Below are 19,648 nucleotides of genomic sequence, written 5' to 3' on the forward strand. Positions count from 1 at the left end.
TATAGTAGGCATGTATAAAGACATGTATAGTCAAAAAAGAGAAAGGTATGGTCGTTCTTGTCTTTAGATAGTTGAATTGCAACAAATTCTTCAATATGAAAAAGTTTTGGGTAGTTTTTCAATTTGACTTAAACAAGAGGCCCACTTGGGTAGATTTCATGGAAAAAAGGGGGAGGGGTAAACTATTGAATGTGGTTCAATCAAATAGAAGGAAAAAAATAAAAATAATAGATAAGAATTCTCTTCTAGCTTTACAGTATCCAAATAATAAGAAAACATTCATAAAGATAGAGTAGAATGAGATTTACAGATCATTTGATAGGCATGACTTATTTCCAAATTTTGCCTTTTTTCAGAAAGGGGTACTCCTTTAATAGTGGGATTATATTTATTAATACAACAAAACAATTCTTTTAATGGCATTTTTTATGTTCAAATATGGCTACTTAATGAAACTAAGTAAATGATTTATTTTTTTAAGACATGTCATTATAGTTATAGGTACCAGTCTTGTATTACAACTCCAGTTTCCGGTGCATGTCAAAACATGGAGGTAAATAAAATAGTCCATTTTTTTCAGAATTTTTTTCTGGACTCAATTTTTTCTGTTTGATTAAAAGTTTATGCTGAATTCAAACATATATATAGATTTAAAAAAAATCTTGCATCTTTTTGGGGATATCAATCCAAGAAAGTGGAAGGATATCATGTTTACTGGAAGTGGTGCGGCCTAGTAAAAACAGCAAACAGAAAGTAGAAAAAAATTGTTTTGACAACAGGGTTACATAACTTTTTATTCTTCGTGGCATGACCCACTTTTTTTTCGATTAAATCACAATTTCACATTAATACATACATGATATGAACATGAAATTTTTTTTCTATGTAGCATTTTTTATTTTTTTATTTTCAAAGATGAGCTGTTTTGCATGTAAGCCTATGGAGCAGTCAATTACAAGACTGCAACCTGCATAGGGTAATTTTTTCATATGTTCACTGCAAGGAAGTAGCTCATGTGGACTTTTGTGTGCCCAGAATGACAAAACATCATGATTTAAGGACTTTTTAAGAAAAAAAAATCATGGGGTATCAAGTTACAATGAAAAAACTTAAATTATGTAATAATTATGATTTTTTATACAAGACACCATTCAAAAGTATAAATAGATATAAAGCACATCAGTTTGAGGTAAATTGAGATTCTGGTAGTATTACATACATGATTTTTAATTAAAAAGAACATAGAAAGATTTTTTCCTCTATAAAATCTTCTTCTTGTGATGGAAATTCTAGTTGCGCAGTTTCATTGAAAATCAGTGTAAAGTTGAAGGGACAGTTACATACAAAAGTAACTTTTTTCTTTAGGGTTATTATTTTTATGGCTCAATAGTTGACATATAGGTAGAATATGTATAAAATGAACTTTTGGTGAAAAGATTTTCACAAAATGTTCACTTTACAAGAGTCTATGACTTCTTTTCCTGTCTGCGGCACTGTATGGTTAATTGAAAATTCAATATTTGGGTTAAAAATTTGTTTAAAAAGTAGAATTTTTCTAAAACTATCCATCATGACAAGGATTTTTGTGATTAGGTGTGACAAGTAATCAATATTCTTACCAAAAACACTAACTTGAGTATTCATTTTGTTTTTTCTTGAATTTTATTGCAAAGTTTATATGCATAGGGGTGTCAAGTACAGTCTAAAAACCATCATATAGTAGGCATGTATAAAGACATGTATAGTCAAAAAAGAGAAAGGTATGGTCGTTCTTGTCTTTAGATAGTTGAATTGCAACAAATTCTTCAATATGAAAAAGTTTTGGGTAGTTTTTCAATTTGACTTAAACAAGAGGCCCACTTGGGTAGATTTCATGGAAAAAAGGGGGAGGGGTAAACTATTGAATGTGGTTCAATCAAATAGAAGGAAAAAAATAAAAATAATAGATAAGAATTCTCTTCTAGCTTTACAGTATCCAAATAATAAGAAAACATTCATAAAGATAGAGTAGAATGAGATTTACAGATCATTTGATAGGCATGACTTATTTCCAAATTTTGCCTTTTTTCAGAAAGGGGTACTCCTTTAATAGTGGGATTATATTTATTAATACAACAAAACAATTCTTTTAATGGCATTTTTTATGTTCAAATATGGCTACTTAATGAAACTAAGTAAATGATTTATTTTTTTAAGACATGTCATTATAGTTATAGGTACCAGTCTTGTATTACAACTCCAGTTTCCGGTGCATGTCAAAACATGGAGGTAAATAAAATAGTCCATTTTTTTCAGAATTTTTTTCTGGACTCAATTTTTTCTGTTTGATTAAAAGTTTATGCTGAATTCAAACATATATATAGATTTAAAAAAAATCTTGCATCTTTTTGGGGATATCAATCCAAGAAAGTGGAAGGATATCATGTTTACTGGAAGTGGTGCGGCCTAGTAAAAACAGCAAACAGAAAGTAGAAAAAAATTGTTTTGACAACAGGGTTACATAACTTTTTATTCTTCGTGGCATGACCCACTTTTTTTTCGATTAAATCACAATTTCACATTAATACATACATGATATGAACATGAAATTTTTTTTCTATGTAGCATTTTTTATTTTTTTATTTTCAAAGATGAGCTGTTTTGCATGTAAGCCTATGGAGCAGTCAATTACAAGACTGCAACCTTGATGTATGTATACATACAGTACAACCTGTGACATTCTCGGAATAATGATCAATATCTGCTATGTTCAACATCAAATGGTAACCATTTATTGGGGGTCGATCGTAAAACCTGGGATGTTCACTGAATGTGTGCCATCAGGTTGGGTACAACCCGCCAACTAGTTAGACTACCTTTATATCTCAAGGTCTAAACACACTCACAGGTGTCTGGGGAATTGGAAAAAACATTAGTTGCGTTCTAGATTTTTTTGGTTGTTTGCCTTTATGTTTCTGTCCAGTGGCGGATCCAGAACTTTTCATAAGGGGGGGCCCGCTGACTGACCTAAGGGGGGGCCCCACTCTAGTCATGCTTCAGTGATTCCATATATAATCAACCAAATTTTTCTCACAAAAGGGGGGGCCGGGCCCCCCCCCCCCCCCTGGATCTGCCTATGCTGTCTCATTGATGTTAACCCCATACCTCCTTTTATTTATATACACATAGTGACATACACAAATATCACAAACATCATTTATATTGTGATACAAAACAGTTTTAAGAATCATACAAGCTTACAGTAAAATACTTGAATATTTATTGGGAAAATTCAGGGCAAGTAACTTTTTTCTAAGACAAGTAAAATTTACAGTTTAGGCCAAGTAAATTTAATTAGTAGATTTTCATCCAAATTTTTGAAAAAAATGGGGTGGGTGGGAGGATTTTATTTTTTATTTTTTATTAGATATGAAACGCTCTTGTGACGTGTTCTTCATATATGCAAGTGTAATAATAAGGTTCTATCATGTATATACATGTATAACGAATCAAACATACAAAGAAATGCAAAAACCAAAATTTGAAACAGGATGTTATTAATGAAACGAAATTATCGACAGTTACCGGTAACGAAAATGAACAAAAATCCGGAAATCGTAAATATTTCAAAATAAAAAAAATTGGGGCGGAACGATTTCAGAGGGGCGGGCGGGGATGAAAATCTATCAATTAATTTTAATTGGCCTTAACTTGCCAAGGGATATAAGCATGATAAGTGGTTACAACAAATATTTCCACACCCCTGTTCAGGCACATACAATTTATGAAATGTTAATTTCATTACATGTGATATTAACATGATTATAGTCAAAGGGGCACTAGCTACGAGATATATAGCAAATTTAAAATATGATTTTTTTTTGTTCAATCATTAATGAAAATGAAATAGTGAAATAATAATTCGCTTTTAGCAGCCAGTATGGATCAATTTTGTCAAAATAAGCTAAGAAACATTGACGATGAATCATTCACTTGCAAGTGAATAATTCGACCTCATTGAATCCATATTCATCTGACCTTAAATTTTACCCATTAGCTAGAGATGGATTACACATGAATTGTGCGTGTTTAGTTATTAAATGGAAAAGAATGTCAAGTCATTGAAAGTGAAACAAAGGTAAATCATTTGATTGACCATGTTGACTTATACGATCCACAAAAGCTCATTCTTATACAGGTAAAAACGATGATCATCATATATTTTTAACCTATAATATGAAATTAAACAGACCTTGAAAAATCCAATTGCACGAGTTCACTATCTATTTATGTTCATATCGCTTATACATGTATGACCGTCAACTAGATAGTTAATTAGATGGCGTCAAGACTAAAATACACACGAAATGATGATACATATTATCAAGCCCATGCCTTGTACATGTTGTAAATTGTTTATATTAGACTTTTTATAATTTGGATATACATTTTAGTATGTTATAAATCAAATATGAGAATTTGAGTCAAATCGGTGAACATCAATTTGACAGCCAATGCCCCTTTAACTGATTAAAATGTCTTCTGATTTTCAGGACAGTAAAGAAAGTGAAAGGAAATTTTGGATTGTATCCTTCATTTACAGTTATGTAAAAAAATACTTTAAATGCAAATTTATTGGATAATAGTCATTTGATAAATTGACTTTTGCTGAAGATTATATGGTATTTGTAATTAAAGTAAGACAATTGTTTCCAGGTATACATTTTTGTACTTTATCTACTTTATGTAAATTCAGTTTAAGCTGAAAATACCAGTATACATTTCACACAAGGTGGACAGTAAAAATCACAACTGCTGGTGATTATGAGAAACCACTCTCTCATGTCTGATTAATAACCCTGTCATATATGATATCAAAGGCTTGTACAGAGAGATATTTCCCAATTAATCATTAATTTACACAGTGAAAAACAACTACCAACAGTTTTGTCTTTAACTGAAATGACTTGTGTTAACACAATAGATAGCAAATTATACTTCCTATTTACCAGGGGCGGATTTAGAGGGGGGGAGGGGGGGTAGAGGGTCCCCGGGACCCCCTTTTTGTGGGAAAAATTTGGTTGATTATATAGGGAATCACTGAAGCATGACTGGAGCGGGCCCCCTCTTAAACAGTCAGTTGCCCCCTTTATGAAAATTTCTGGGTACACCACTGTTACAAGTGGAAAAGATGGTGGCATATTTACAAGGAACGCACTTACTCAGCTTAGTTTGGTCACTGCATGTACATCAATATGAAATAAGGAAGATGTTGGGGAAACATCCAAGAGATAGCAATTCAACAGCTCAATAAAGAGAATTAAAATATATGTTCAGTAGATGCAATCTTTAAAACTTAAAATAGGAATTACACTGTATATGGTTCCTCCAAAAAAATTACGTGGAGGGTTTCACATTAAAGCTTGTGAAAATACTGTAAAATTACATTCATGAGGGTCGTAATGGGGGTACATGTACCTTCATGACGAATAACGGTAAAAAATCTTGATAAAATGATGTTACCGATAAATTTTGGTGCATGACGATAAAATGTTAATTTTCTTTATGACGATAAAAAATTATGACTGATTTTGAAGAATCACGTTAAATTCTTTCTAAAAATAATGGTAACGATTAATTTTTTGAAACCTCGATGAATAACGATAAGGATATTTTGACGAATCAAGATAAAACTTTAACCAATTTGGCAATAACGGTAGCCAAAAAATTACTTATGACGCATTTATACCCTCATTCATAAGGTCATGAGATCAGCAAACAAAAAAAGAAATACTATTGGTACTATAATAGACTAGTGAAAATAGAGTTATATTCCTTAATATTCGAAGAAAACAACATGCAGATAAGTCATACAAAACTGGCAACAAATTTGATGAAGAAAAAGAGAACCTTCTGGAAGACAGAAACAAGTTATCAGGGGAGGTAACTTCATTGTTTACTGATATTAACCATCTAGAAAATGACTTCAAAAGACTAGAACAGGAAGTGGTAGCTCAAGGCAGGTAAGTGCAGGGGTAAAAACTAATTTAATTGAATTAGTTTTTTGATGCTTTTAACAGAGAATGATAGACTTAAATTTCCCATTACATTTTTGTTGATTTTGAAATATATAATTATTGAAAGTTAGGATTATGTAAATTCAAGTTAAAAACAAATATATATATATATATATGTTACATAATCATTATTTGGATATATACATGTAAGGAATCAATTTTAATTCATTGATATTTGTATTGTTACAGGAAAAATCAGTTTAACATGTTTAAGGTAATCATGGTAATGAAATAAAAAAATATTTTATAGAGATTAAGAATATTTAATGAGGAGATTAATATTTGAAAGCATATTTGAAATAAATTATATTGTCTTTTTTAATAGTAGCATATGTTTATAATAGTGTCACTTACATTTTTTAAGTGAGGAGATTGTCACTCAACATGCTCAATTCAATTAAATAGAAACTTTTAAGTTAAAATTTACAATGTTTGACCCTTAAAGTAAGTAAGAAATCTTTATTTAAAAATGTGTTTCCATATATACAATCACAAAAACTTATTTTAGTGAGCTAGTAGTTTAGACTGTTCCAGTATAGTGTTAGAAGAGCTTTTGTAGTTGTCGTAAATAAATCTGCGTGCTCGTTCTTGTATATTTTTTGGATTTTTTTGTGTTTTGTTCAAGTGCTACAAAAGTGCCATATAAGTGTACAATAGCTGATGTTTGAAAGAATGAAGGAGTGATAAATTGTAAATTTAGATAGTCTGGTTAGATGAGCTCTAATTCTTTTTAATGCATATAGTTGTCAAGGTACTTTTACAAATGTTAGAGATGTATGTATTATCCTTAAGTTATCTTGTTGAGTAAGTTAGTATTTCTAGCTTGATTGGATTGAACCTTGATACAGATGGAAGATATAGAGAAGGGAGAGGAGTCTTTTTGGGTTTTGGGGTCAATAGGTTTAAGGTCAAGATCACTGTTACTAAATATGGAAATATTTTACATTGTAAAAGCTCAATCACAATAAATATCAAGGATAGCAGAATTACCAAAAGTATTGGACAGTACAACAGACCATACTAACAACCAAAGTCCAATATAAAAAATAAAAAGGCTGTAGTATAATTGCATATGAGACAACTATAAAGATAAGAAGATGTGGTATGATTGCCAATCAGACAACTATAAAAATAAGAAGATGTGGTATGATTGCCAATCAGACAACTAAAAAGATAAGAAGATGTGGTATGATTGCCAATCAGACAACTATAAAGATAAGAAGATGTGGTATGATTGCCAATCAGACAACTATAAAAATAAGAAGATGTGGTATGATTACCTATGAGACAACTGAGACTCCACAAGAGACCAAATGACAGGAATTAATAACTATAAGTCACCGTACGGCCTTCAATAATTATGAGTAAAACCCATACTTCATAGTCAGCTATGAAAGGCCCTGAAATGACAAAAGTAAAACAATTCTAACAAGAAAACTAATCACCTGATTTATGTACAACATGTAATGAACATAAAACAAATATGATATTCAGCAACAAACGACAACCAATGAATTACAGGCTCCTGACTTGGGACAGGCACAAACAGAACGTGGCAGGGTTGAACTAGTTAGATGGCTCCAAACCATCCACCTAACCTGGGACCGTGGTGCAACAGCACAAAAAAGAGCACACTATACAAAACAATAAACAAAAAACAAATATGATAAAGCTTAAGAAGAAAAACATTGGTACTGAATAACAGTCTCCTGACTTGGGACAGGCACATATAGAATGTGGTGGGGTTAAACTAGTTTAAAAGCACCAACTCTCCCCTTACCTGGGAAAGTGGTGTAACAGTATAACATAAGAACAAACTATAGAAATCTTTTGAAAAAGGCTTAACTCATGGGAAGGATACAAAGCAGAAATACATCTAACAAAACTGTTCTGACTATTGGTAAGCCATGTTCTCTGAAGAAAACATATAGTTTCCCTTTTTCACTTGGCTTAATTTTGGATTCTTTCATTGGTTTGAGAAAATTAAAAATGCACAATACCTGTTATCACATAATCTATAGACATGGTAGACATTTTAGCAATTTTGTTGGTATTAACATTGCTAGAATGAGAAACTACACACCATATATGACTAATAATATGAGCCTTAACTTGTCTAAAACTCTAGGGTAAAGTGCATGAATTAATAATCGTAAATGTGTCTCACTTTGAAAGTTTTCAGTGCTTTGAGGATCCCAATATCAGACCTCTATTAACCAGACAACAAATCCATCCTGCCAACAGTTACAACCATTATTAGATACAGTACAGTTCCCACTATATAAGGTAAAATTGTGTACAGTATACATGGTATAGATTACTCTGTCAACCATTATATTAAAAATCATATTTTGTAGTAGAGAACCAAGTGGTGTATCATATACAGATCAATTTCAGAGATTTTACAATAATAGATTTTATTATCTAAAGAGACTGTATGCCTTTTAATGTTACTATGAAATTGAATTGAAGTATTCAAAGTTATATCCTTTATTTCTTGAGAAATAAAAAAATAATTGATTGTTCATGTTGTTGTTCATGTTGTTGAATAACAATATATACACATGAGATAAAACAAGGAACTGAAATATTTCCAGTCATATCTGTATTTTGAGGCACTATAATAAGAGTAAGAAGATACTATAAAGGCTATTAAAAAAAAATTAAAGAAGAATAATAATATCACTATTAAAAAAAAAGGAAAAAACAAATGACTCAAAAACAGTCCATAAAACACTGCACAAAATACCAGACTTGAGCAAAACAAACATCACCAGTAACTAGATGATCTTAAAGGGTAAGCCAAAGTTGCTCCACAAAAGACAATCTTTTTGTTATACTAGCATTAAAATGTTAAATAAGTCATCATTTCTGATAATGCATCACACAATAGATAAAGTAGCATATAATAATTTACATAAATAAATGTGAAGTCAATTATTGGATCTTAGAGAAACAACCAGTCCTACTAGAATTTTGCTTGAAGTGCTCTCCTATCCTTTTGTTTGGCAATATTTTTTGAAAAAGTCCATATCCAGTCATGAATTCTGTATTGCTTCAATACCTGAAAAAATGGCAATATGCAATTAGTGTATTATAGAGCAAAAAATAGATAAACACTGCTTTGAATGAGATGCTTAGCTAAAAAAAATGTGAAGTGAGAAATCTTTTTAAACTTTAGGCTTTCATAGCATTTTGTTGTTTAAAATACATCTGTTTAGGGTAGATGAATCTTATTTTGACATCATCAGGTATTATGGCCTTTTTTGTGACAAAGCAAAAGCAAAATCAGAGGACAAAATGAAAATTTAATGCCATGATTGAGTTTTGACCATAATGAATTACCACTTGTTCATTTTATAAAAATTTTCAAAACCTCTGGGTAGAAAAGTTGGTCAGCTAAATATTAGAGAATAAGTAGTAGAATTTTTTTTCAAGATTCCACCCTGATAGCTATGGAAATGTGTTAACATGAAGAAATGTGTATTTTATCCTGAAATTCAAACAAACAGTGAAACCGGTACACTGAGGAAATTTTCGCACATAAAATTGCAGTAAAAACTGATAAATAATTTGCAAAATGAAAATTTTTCGTCCACAAAGTTTTCCAATACCAGTACATGTACTACTGAACAGAATGAGATGCTTGGAAGCAATGATTTGTGATGTATGAGCACTTTGGCTTAGCCATATACTAATACTTTAAATGGTTAACAATGTTGAATGAACTTTAAATTTTATAGTGTCACCCTTAAGCAGTACTACTATTCTTTTTTTTCTGTTAAGGTGGCTCGGGAGTCTTCCTTCATTTTGGATTTTGAAATAGCAGATAACGTTGGTCTAGATCTTTGATGAAATGTGCAAATTTTGAAAATAGTATGTAATTTATGTGTAAGACTTTTGATGTAAATATAGAAAATTGTGGGTTTTATCATAACTACGGCTGTAATTTCTAAAAAAACCACCTTATTTGTGTTTGATTATTTTTTTTTTCAACTTTGCCAAATAAGGGGATATAACTCAGATAAAGTAATTTTTATAATAGAAAGTGTTGTGAATTTACCTATTTTAATCTGTAGCAAGAAAACAAGTTTGGTGACCCCATTTTTTCTTTTTCTTATCTGAAAGCATGTTATAAGAGCTATCTTCTCACATTTTATCTTAAAATTCTATCATGTAGTTTTCTTTTTATCACACACAATTTGATTTTCCATGCATAATCTATACAAAATCTGACAATTTTGCACAACCTGTAGCGTGAAAAAAGTCTGGTGACCCATACTTTTTATTATATTTTTGAAAAAAGCATGATAAAAACTTCATTATGACAAATTATTAAAAAATTCTATCAGTTTTGATTAAGACGCCCCAGCCACCTTAATTGAAAAATGGAGAATGGATTTTCTTATTAACATGAAAATCAAATCAAAAACTTGCCTTAAGAACAATAACCTATAGTATTTTTGTTATTTATATTTTTAGGCACCAGAATGTATATTATTACACTGTTTGAAGATGAAGTATGAAGATACATTAAAGAAAATAAATTGGTGTGATGAGGACATTTCTTCATCACAGATTGAAGGTATTTACACAGATTTATTCTCTTAAGTGGAATAAAGCACCTAGTTTTGATAAGAGTGTTATTTATTGACTATGCATTTCCACTTTACATCACAATTTTTTAATTTTTTTTAAATAAAATGTACGTTGTAGTTTGAATTGAGACTTATTAATATTCTCAAACAAAATATAACTGGCCTGCTGTATAAAATAGTAAGATGTGGTATTACTGCTAATGAGACAACTGTCCTATAGGTAGAAAATGATGTAAATATTAAAAACTATAGGTCACTATTATAAGGCCTGCAAGAATGAGCAAAACCCATACTGCATAGCAAGCTATCAAAGGCCCTGACATGACATGACAAAATATGAAATTCAAACGAGAAAACTAAAGACTGATTTATGTACAAAAACAAATGAACAAAATATTAGATATACAGCAACATAAGACAACCACTGGATTACAGGCTCCTAACTAAGGGACAGTGGTGTAACAGCTCAACATTGAAACAAAATGTACAAATCAGTTTAAATGGCTTAACTCATCAGATTGATACAAACCACAAACACAAATGTCAAAAAACGAAAGACTCAGTGTACAAATATCTGAAAGTACTTGCATTTACTTTTTTAAAATAATCCCTCCCATCAACACAAAAGTGGTTCCCCGGTTGTGTCATATATTTTGAGGGAAAATAATTTTCAACCATTTGGAACATTAAACAAGGTCCCATGCCAAACTTCAATGTCATAGCAAAAGTAGGCAACAATTCTGAGAAAATCTTTTTTTGTTTCTACCATTTTGTTTATTACTCACTTTATAGGTATATTTGGCATGAAAAAAAGGTTCATCAAACCAAATTTTTGACAAAATATTTGTTTCCAGAGATTTTATGTTCCAATTACAAAAGTGCAATTGTAAAAGTAAAAGAAGTGTCCCTTTGCATTTTAAAAATCTATATGTGTTAAATAAAAATGTAAAAACTTATTCTGTTTAAATGAAAAAAATATATAGAACTTTATCTCCTAAAATAATAATAACACTTTTTGATATTTTCAGAGTTATGTAAGAATGTTCATGAACATGACCAGAAGTTGTTAGATAAAATGTTTCCATTACTGAATCAAAGAATAAACTCGACAGGGAAGGCACTGGCAGACTGTGTACATGTTAAAGATACTACCAGTGAATGGTTTGTATACTTCTAGCATATCCATAAACAACAGACTTTAAAAGGTACTTGTATTCTAGAATTCATTGCTGACTGAAATGAAAATTGAATCAGTAGGATTCACTGATCTTAGTTTAAATATATTTTATTGTCCAAAAACATTGACAATGGGACCAGACACAAGTTTTGCAACTTAGATCGTCTTTTCATTACATACAAATAATAAATAACTGAACAAAATAAAAAACATGTGAATAACATCATACACAATATTGAAATGGAGACATGAAATGAACACGAATTTAAACGACAGGGATCATCGATTTCTAAAAGTCGGGTTGACTGTAATTTTTTTTTTTTAAAACCATAATCTGGGAATTAATATTCACTCTAAAGGTTATTTTTAATTTTTATAGCAATTGTATTGTTGTCAACTAAATGAATATTATATAGAAATCAGTTGGATGATCTTATATTTTTGTATAAAATGTACAAAGGTAATGGATAGAGGAAATGCATCTTAAAATCTAGTTGCCATGAGCGTAGGAGTGTGCTCTTGTGTGTGAAACAGAAGTTGTATCAGTTAAAGCATTTATGCAGTTTATTTTTTGTTGTTGTGGATATTCAGGTTTGGCACATACAAAAAAATACAAACATTTAATGCTTTGACAATAATGACTGATATTTTAAAATTCTTGCAATAAGTCTTTTCCTCATATATATTACAAATCAGTGCACTTTTTCAGTTTTGCAGATATTATATCTTAATGAGACAAATATTTTGTAATCACATTTTATATTCACATTGCACCAGAAAATTATAAAAATCACAAACAGTCTTGTTTTAAAAAAAATTAAAATTTGTTAAAATTTGTTTGAGTTGTCTCCCATAGACTTCAAAAATTATAATTATAATTATTTTGATTTGTTAAATAATAATCTTAATTAACAATATAAAGCTTAAGTTGTCAAGATTAGATATTATATTGTGTGTTTATATAATCAAAAGAGCATATAAATAGTTCAAAGTTGTAGATCATATTTTCTGGTACTGTAGGAAGAGTCATGTACAATAATGAAGCTATTTTGTTTAGAAAAAAAGATAATTTGAAAAAATCACCATTCATACCATAATGAAACTTGCTTGATATAAGAGAAAACTTGACACAGTATTTCTTCTTTTATACTTTATATGCTTTAAACAAATAAATCCATAAAGATGCTACAAAACTAAACTGAATTATAAAAGAAGAAACTTGTTATATGCATTAACTGTTATAAAATTTTATTGTTGTGATTAATTTATCAAATTGTCAAAAACAAATTGAATCGAAGTCACCAAGATACATTGTATAAGTTAAATTGGGGTCAAATTTGTAAATAAAGTTTCATGACAAGAGCTTATAAGAAACAAACATTATCAAATGTAGCTTACCATTCTTTATTATTATCCAACACTTCCAAAAACTTGTATAAATCCAAAGGTATAAAATAACAAAAAGTATCAGAAACAGTAACCACGCTGTCTCTCATTCACATATTTCACATGTTTCAAAATTTTATTAAAAGAATAGATAACGGATTTTTCTCCGTAAATTTCATGACACAGCGTCTGTAACATCTTTACTTCGATAAGATTTTATATGATATTATGATAATTTATAAAGTAGTTATAGAAAAATAGAAATGTATTAAAATGACTATGTATAAAATAAAATAAGTTTTACTGGATATTCAGTAATAATTGTGTGTAACAGGGATACTTGATGGAATGCTGTACATTAAGTATTTTGTTAAAACAGCAAAGAGTGCAATAAAGAATTTATGAATGTTAAAAAAAAAAAATCCATGAGGATGCTACAAAAATAAATTAAAAAAGAAATAATTTTTTTATATGCATTAACTGATATAAAATTTTATTGTTGTGATTAAATTATCAAATTGTCAAAAACAAATTGAATCAAAGTCACCAAGATACAATTATTACTGAATATCCAGTAAAACTTATTTTATTTTATACATAGTCATTTTAATACATTTCTATTTTTCTATAACTACTTTATAAATTATCATAATATCATATAAAATCTTATCGAAGTAAAGATATTACAGACGCTGTGTCATGAAATTTACGGAGAAAAATCCGTTATCTATTCTTTTAATAAAATTTTGAAACATGTGAAATATGTGAATGAGAGACAGCGTTGTATAAGTTAGATTGTCAGGATGATGATGTAGACAAAATATAAAGTTCTTACATCAAACATTCATGATTTTTAATAAAATTTTGAAACATGTGAAATATGTGAATGAGAGACAGCGTTGTATAAGTTAGATTGTCAGGATGATGATGTAGACAAAATATAAAGTTCTTACATCAAACATTCATGAAACTTGTTTCCATTTTTGTCATCTGAAGTGGATTAACCTTTTCACATTTTATAACATTGAATTAAAAATGGCCAGAGATAAAGGTTAAGTCACAGAATGACAATATGAATTATTTTTTGTGTTGTGCTTTTATCTCTTTATTTTTTAAGTTATTGAATCATAAATGGTTATTTTGTATGTGTCTGTTAGTGGGTGTTGTGCAGTAGCTTGTGAAAAAAAAACATTTCTTTAAAGAACACACACATTTAATGATTGTCTAATTAAAATTATGATATCTTGAAATACGATTATGATCTTGATATATCAGTTGAATATTTTGTTGATTTCTTGGGTTGCTCTAAATGACAGATAAGCTAAAAAAAATACAACTTTTTTTATGCTACTAATTATAACTGAGTATTAAACTCGTGAAATAAGTTTTTTTCCCTTATAAATACCATAAATCAGTGTGCTTTTAGAGTATGTGTAAACATGATGTCTTTATAACGAAGAAAACTTTTTATAAATCAAATATTAAATTCACATTGCATCCAAAATAATAAAAAAAAAACCTGTGCACAATTTCTTGTATACACATAATAGGCACTGCACCTTAATTTTTAAAACTTCAAAAAGGAGTATTATAATGATGTTAGTTATTGACTATTCAAACTACACTTTTCTCATCCTTGACAGTTTTTGAATATCTTAAAGACTTCTCCTTTTTGTCATGCCTTGACAGATTAAAAAAGTGTGACTTAGGTAGTGTCAACAATTTACGAAAGTTTGTGCTTAAGTCAGTTTATAGGAAACCCCTTATAATAAGTCAATTATATTTTGAATGCAGTTGTAAAGGCATTGGCACATCTGATTTCCATGGAAATTAGTTGACCCTGCCCCTCAGTCAGGGTCTTTTGACTTTCAAACTTTTGCATAGTTTGCAAGTAAAATTTGTGAGAAGGTCAGTGTAAAGGAAACCACTTATGATAAGTCAATGATATTTGTTTAGCAGTAGTATAATCATTGGACAAAAAAGGCACCAGGAGCATCATGGGCTCATGATACAGCTCTTTAGTAACCAATGATATCCCTAGAAGTGTATAGTATGCAAGATAAAAATGAAATATCAAACACTTTAAAAATTTCACCTTACTCTCACAATTTGCTCTAACACATGCACATTGATGAAAAAGGTAAGAGACTTGTTTTTATTAAAATATGTTTAAGTTGTCTCCCATAGACTTCCTTAATTTGTAATGACTTTTTGTATGTGGGTATGATAGTTACATATATTTTTACTAGATTGACCACATACCATTATGATGATTATATTGGCTAGTGACCATTGCCTAAAATGTTTCTAATGTGATTGGTCACTGTCTCATTGACCCCCAACATCTCTTTTTATGCATAGAATATATCCATGGTATAATCTATCAAAGTTCTGGTCGTTTGAATTATGACAATATTATATTCAATATACTGGTAAATTCATTTAAAGTGAAATTATGAAAAGATGAAGAATGACTGCTGTATTCAGAAATATCTATTTAAAGTTTCCATTTCTTTCTAGTGTGTTACAGAAATATGATAAAAGTTAGCATACATGATTGTTAAGCAGCTATTAGTTATCATATTTCTTCTTTTAAAGCTTTGTTTTATACCTTATAATCAACTAGTTCAAAAGTATCCATGAGTTGATATGAAGGCTGTATTAAGTAGAAAAATGTACAGTTATCATGATTTTATGATACACATCGTTATTCCAGGTGGAACCAGCCAGCTCAATATGTAGTACCTTGGGTAAAAGTAGAGGGTAACAGTTTACAGAATTGGAAGGAAAAATGGATAATATTAACCACAAAACTGAGACAAATGATGGTCAAACATCATTAGGATTACTTTGTAATGAAATATGAACAGGAACCTTTGATAGCAATACTAAAGTGAAGATTGAAGGAAATTTGTAGTTGTAAACTTGTATATTTGTCTATGTAAAGAGTAAATAATTTAAATTTTCTTTCATAGATTCTTTTGCTTATTTTTCAGTCCGAAGTTTGTATCACCAATTTATCTTAAACCAGAGAGGAATTCATTGAAATGTTTTACAGAATCTTTAAAATCCAATGGCATTATGTACCTCCAATTTCATTTATTGATCCAGATACATTTTAGCTGACCTGTCCAAATGCAACTAACATGACCTACCTGACAAAAAAAGGATATAGGGATAAAATTCATTTATTTTATTGTCTATCTTGAAAACTACTGTCTATAGAGAGAATCTGACAGTCAGAAATGTTCAGAATGTTAAGAACTACCTACTGTGACTCAGTTTTTGTCAAAATTTTCAGATGACTTCTTATAGGAGTTACTGCCCTTAAGTGGGAGTAGACCTGGGGTATGGGAGACAACTCTTACAAAGGTATTGGAAGTTTTTTCTCTGTTTTAACCTAACAGTAATTGACAAAGTGATCAATCTTTTATGTTGTTTACATTTGGTTATGAGAATGATGCAGGAGCTTCTAAGAAAATTGAAAAAGTCTGAAATCTTGAAGGGTTTGGGAAAAAATTTTAACTGGAAAAAAATGGATTGAATAAAAAGTTATAAGGTTTCTGTACTAAGCTATATTTAATAGGCTCTACTTAATTGTATTGTATGTCTTTGGTTGTCAAATACAAACAGCGATATTCTAGAAGAATTGATCTGAAACATCTTTGTACAAGCTAATGCCAACAGATAACCTACATTAGCAAACAGATAGTACTTAAAAAGTGACAGACTGTCAAACCATTCCGTATATCATCTACTTGTCCAATGGCACATGCATTTTGTAGGTTTGGGGAGGGAAACTAACATTACGTATTTTAATGTGGATATGTCAATTCGTCCCAATGGTAATCGACTCATACTGAATATTACTGAATTTTCTTATAAATTTGACAACAGTTATTGTTGGGACCATACAATTAAATTTTCACTTAAACAAACAATATAATGCAAAATGACACTGTAGAAGCTTTTGTAGAAAAAAAATGTTTTTTTTTTTAAATATTCTTTTTTATGCTCCACTTTATAGGGGCATTATGTTTTTTGTAGGTCTGTGCATCTATTTGTTTGTCTGTCTGTCACACTTCAGGTTAAGGTTTTTGGTTAAGGTAGTTTTTGATGAAGTTGAAATCCAATCAGCTTGAAACTTGGTACACATGTTCCCTTTGCTTTTTACCCCAATCTTACAGTCCACTGAACATAGAAAATGACAGTGCAAGTGGGACATCTGTGTACTATGGAAACATTCTTGTTTCTTATGTCTTAAATATGTTCAAGTCAAAAAGATTGAACATTTTGATAATTTCAAATGGTCAAATTCAATAAGAGTAACTATGTGATTTTCAAGTTAAATAAACAATAATTGTTAGGGAAATTTTTTGGAGGAATTAAATTTTTCTTTCTGGCAAAGTCTAAAAAAAAATATATGTTTAGCAAAACTGGCCAGAAATTTAGACTTGTTCAATAGTTATAAAACAGTTATTTAAATATTCAAATATTACCATAACATTTAAGGTTTGATTTGAAGTATGTTTTGGCTACACTTTTTAACAGTTGTGGATATTCCTAAAGAAAACGTGCAAAAACAGACAAAAATATATGCCTATTAATTTTTTCAACCATTTTTTAGCTCACCTGGCCCAAAGGGCCAAGTGAGCTTTTCTCATCACTTGGCGTCCGTCGTCTGTCGTCGTTGTCCGTCGTCGTTAGCTTTTTACAAAAATCTTCTCCTCTGAAACCACTGGGCCAAATTTAACCAAACTTGGCCACAATCATTATTAGGGTATCTAGTTTAAAAAATGTGTCCGATGACCCCGCCAACCAACCAAGATGGCCGCCATGGCTAAAAATAGAACATAGGGGTAAAATGTAGATTTTGGCTTATATCTCTGAAACCAAAGCATTAAGAGTAAATCTGACATAGGGTAAAACTGATTATCAGGTCAAGATCTATCTGCCCTGAAATTTTCAGACAAATCTGACAACCTGTTGTTGGGTTGCTGCCCCTGAATTGGTAATTTTAAGGAAATTTTGCAGTATTTGGTTATTATCTTGAATATTATTATAGATAAAGATAAACTGTAAACAGCAATAATGTTCAGCAAAGTAAGATCTACAAATAAGTTGTCATGACCAAAATTGTCAGTTGACCCCTTTAGGAGTTATTGCCCTTAATAGTCAATTTTTAACAATTTTTTGTAAATTTTTGTAATCTTTTACAAAAATCTTCTTCTTTGAAACTACTGAGACAAATATAACCATACTTGGCCATAATGATTATTAGGGTATCTTGTTTAAAAAAATTTGTCCGATGACCCCGCCTTCCAACCATCATGGCCGACTTGGTTAAAAATAGAACATAGGGGTAAAATGCAGTTTTTAGTTTATATCTCTGAAACTAAAGCATTTAAAGCAAATCTGACAGGTGGCAAAAATGTCATCAGATTTAGATTTATCTGCCCTGAAATTTTCAGACGAATCCGACAACCCGTTGTTGGGTTGCTGCCCCTGAGTTAGTAATTTTACAAAAATTTTGCAGTTTTTTGTTATTATCTTAGATATCATTATAATATCTAATATCTAATACGATTAATTATGATTTTAACCTTATTTTACATGATTTCCAAAGCATCAGTAAATACAGGTGAGCGACACAGGCTCTTGAGAGCCTCTAGTTTAGGCTACCTCAAAATTTGTCATAATCAATGTACTATACACATAAAATACGAAGGTGAATTTTAACAAAGTTTTTGGCAGATGATGCAATGACCCTACTCTTTCTATTGTGTAATATATAAAGAAAAATAAATGTCAGGAAAAATCTGGGCTTCCCCTTAAATGACAATTTTTTTTCATTTTTATGAGGATTTCCGGAGAAATAATGGATATTGATTTGGGGATGTAAGTTGGGCGGGCATGCAGGGGCTGCCAAACAGTGTCTGTGCATTTACTCATGAACTTTTCAACTAAAGCTTTTTAAATTTAATATGTTGTTACTGATGACAAAATGGTGGTCAAGATCAGTATTGGCGTTTTTCACTTTCACCTTTCAGGAGTTCTAGTTCTGGAAAGATTGAAAAAATGGTGTTTCCAGTTGTGTTGGTGCTTAAACTCATGAACCTTTCAACCAAAATTTTTCAAATTTTAATACATTGTTACTGATGACAAAATTGAGGTCAAGTTCGCTTTTGAAGATTTTCACTTTCAATGCTCAGGAGTTGTTGTTCTTGAAAGGTTGAAAATGGTGTTTCCAGTCGTGTCAGTGCATTTACTCATGAACCGTTCAACCAAAGCTTTTCAAATTTAAATATGTTGTTACTGATGACAAAATGGAGGTCAAGTTCAATAATGGCGATTTTCACTTTTCCCGTCAGGAGTTATGGTTCTTGAAAGAGTGAAAAATGGCGTTTCCAGTCATGTCATTGCATTTACTC

General features: G+C 30.3%; 1 protein-coding gene across 8 annotated transcripts in view; it reads left to right on the forward strand.

Moving 5' to 3' along the window:
* LOC127711078 (uncharacterized) overlaps window positions 1–19,648 on the forward strand; it is a 1,247,322-nt gene that overhangs the window by 175,635 nt on the left and 1,052,039 nt on the right. The window contains exons 16-18 of one of the 8 annotated variants that reach the window (XM_052217037.1): window positions 10,539–10,641; window positions 11,683–11,815; window positions 15,934–16,189. The exons of 4 other annotated variants lie outside the window; for them this stretch is intronic. In XM_052217037.1, coding sequence (XP_052072997.1) covers window positions 10,539–10,641; window positions 11,683–11,815; window positions 15,934–16,060 — 363 coding nt within the window. In that variant the 3' untranslated portion in view covers window positions 16,061–16,189. Of the gene's footprint in view, window positions 1–10,538; window positions 10,642–11,682; window positions 11,816–15,933; window positions 16,190–19,648 lie in introns of those variants that run through there. 3 more of the 8 variants (XM_052217040.1, XM_052217039.1, XM_052217042.1) reach the window with 3 other exon arrangements.

The sequence above is a fragment of the Mytilus californianus genome, unplaced genomic scaffold (assembly GCF_021869535.1).
Source record: "Mytilus californianus isolate M0D057914Y unplaced genomic scaffold, xbMytCali1.0.p SCAF_8, whole genome shotgun sequence".
Taxonomy (NCBI): domain Eukaryota; kingdom Metazoa; phylum Mollusca; class Bivalvia; order Mytilida; family Mytilidae; genus Mytilus; species Mytilus californianus.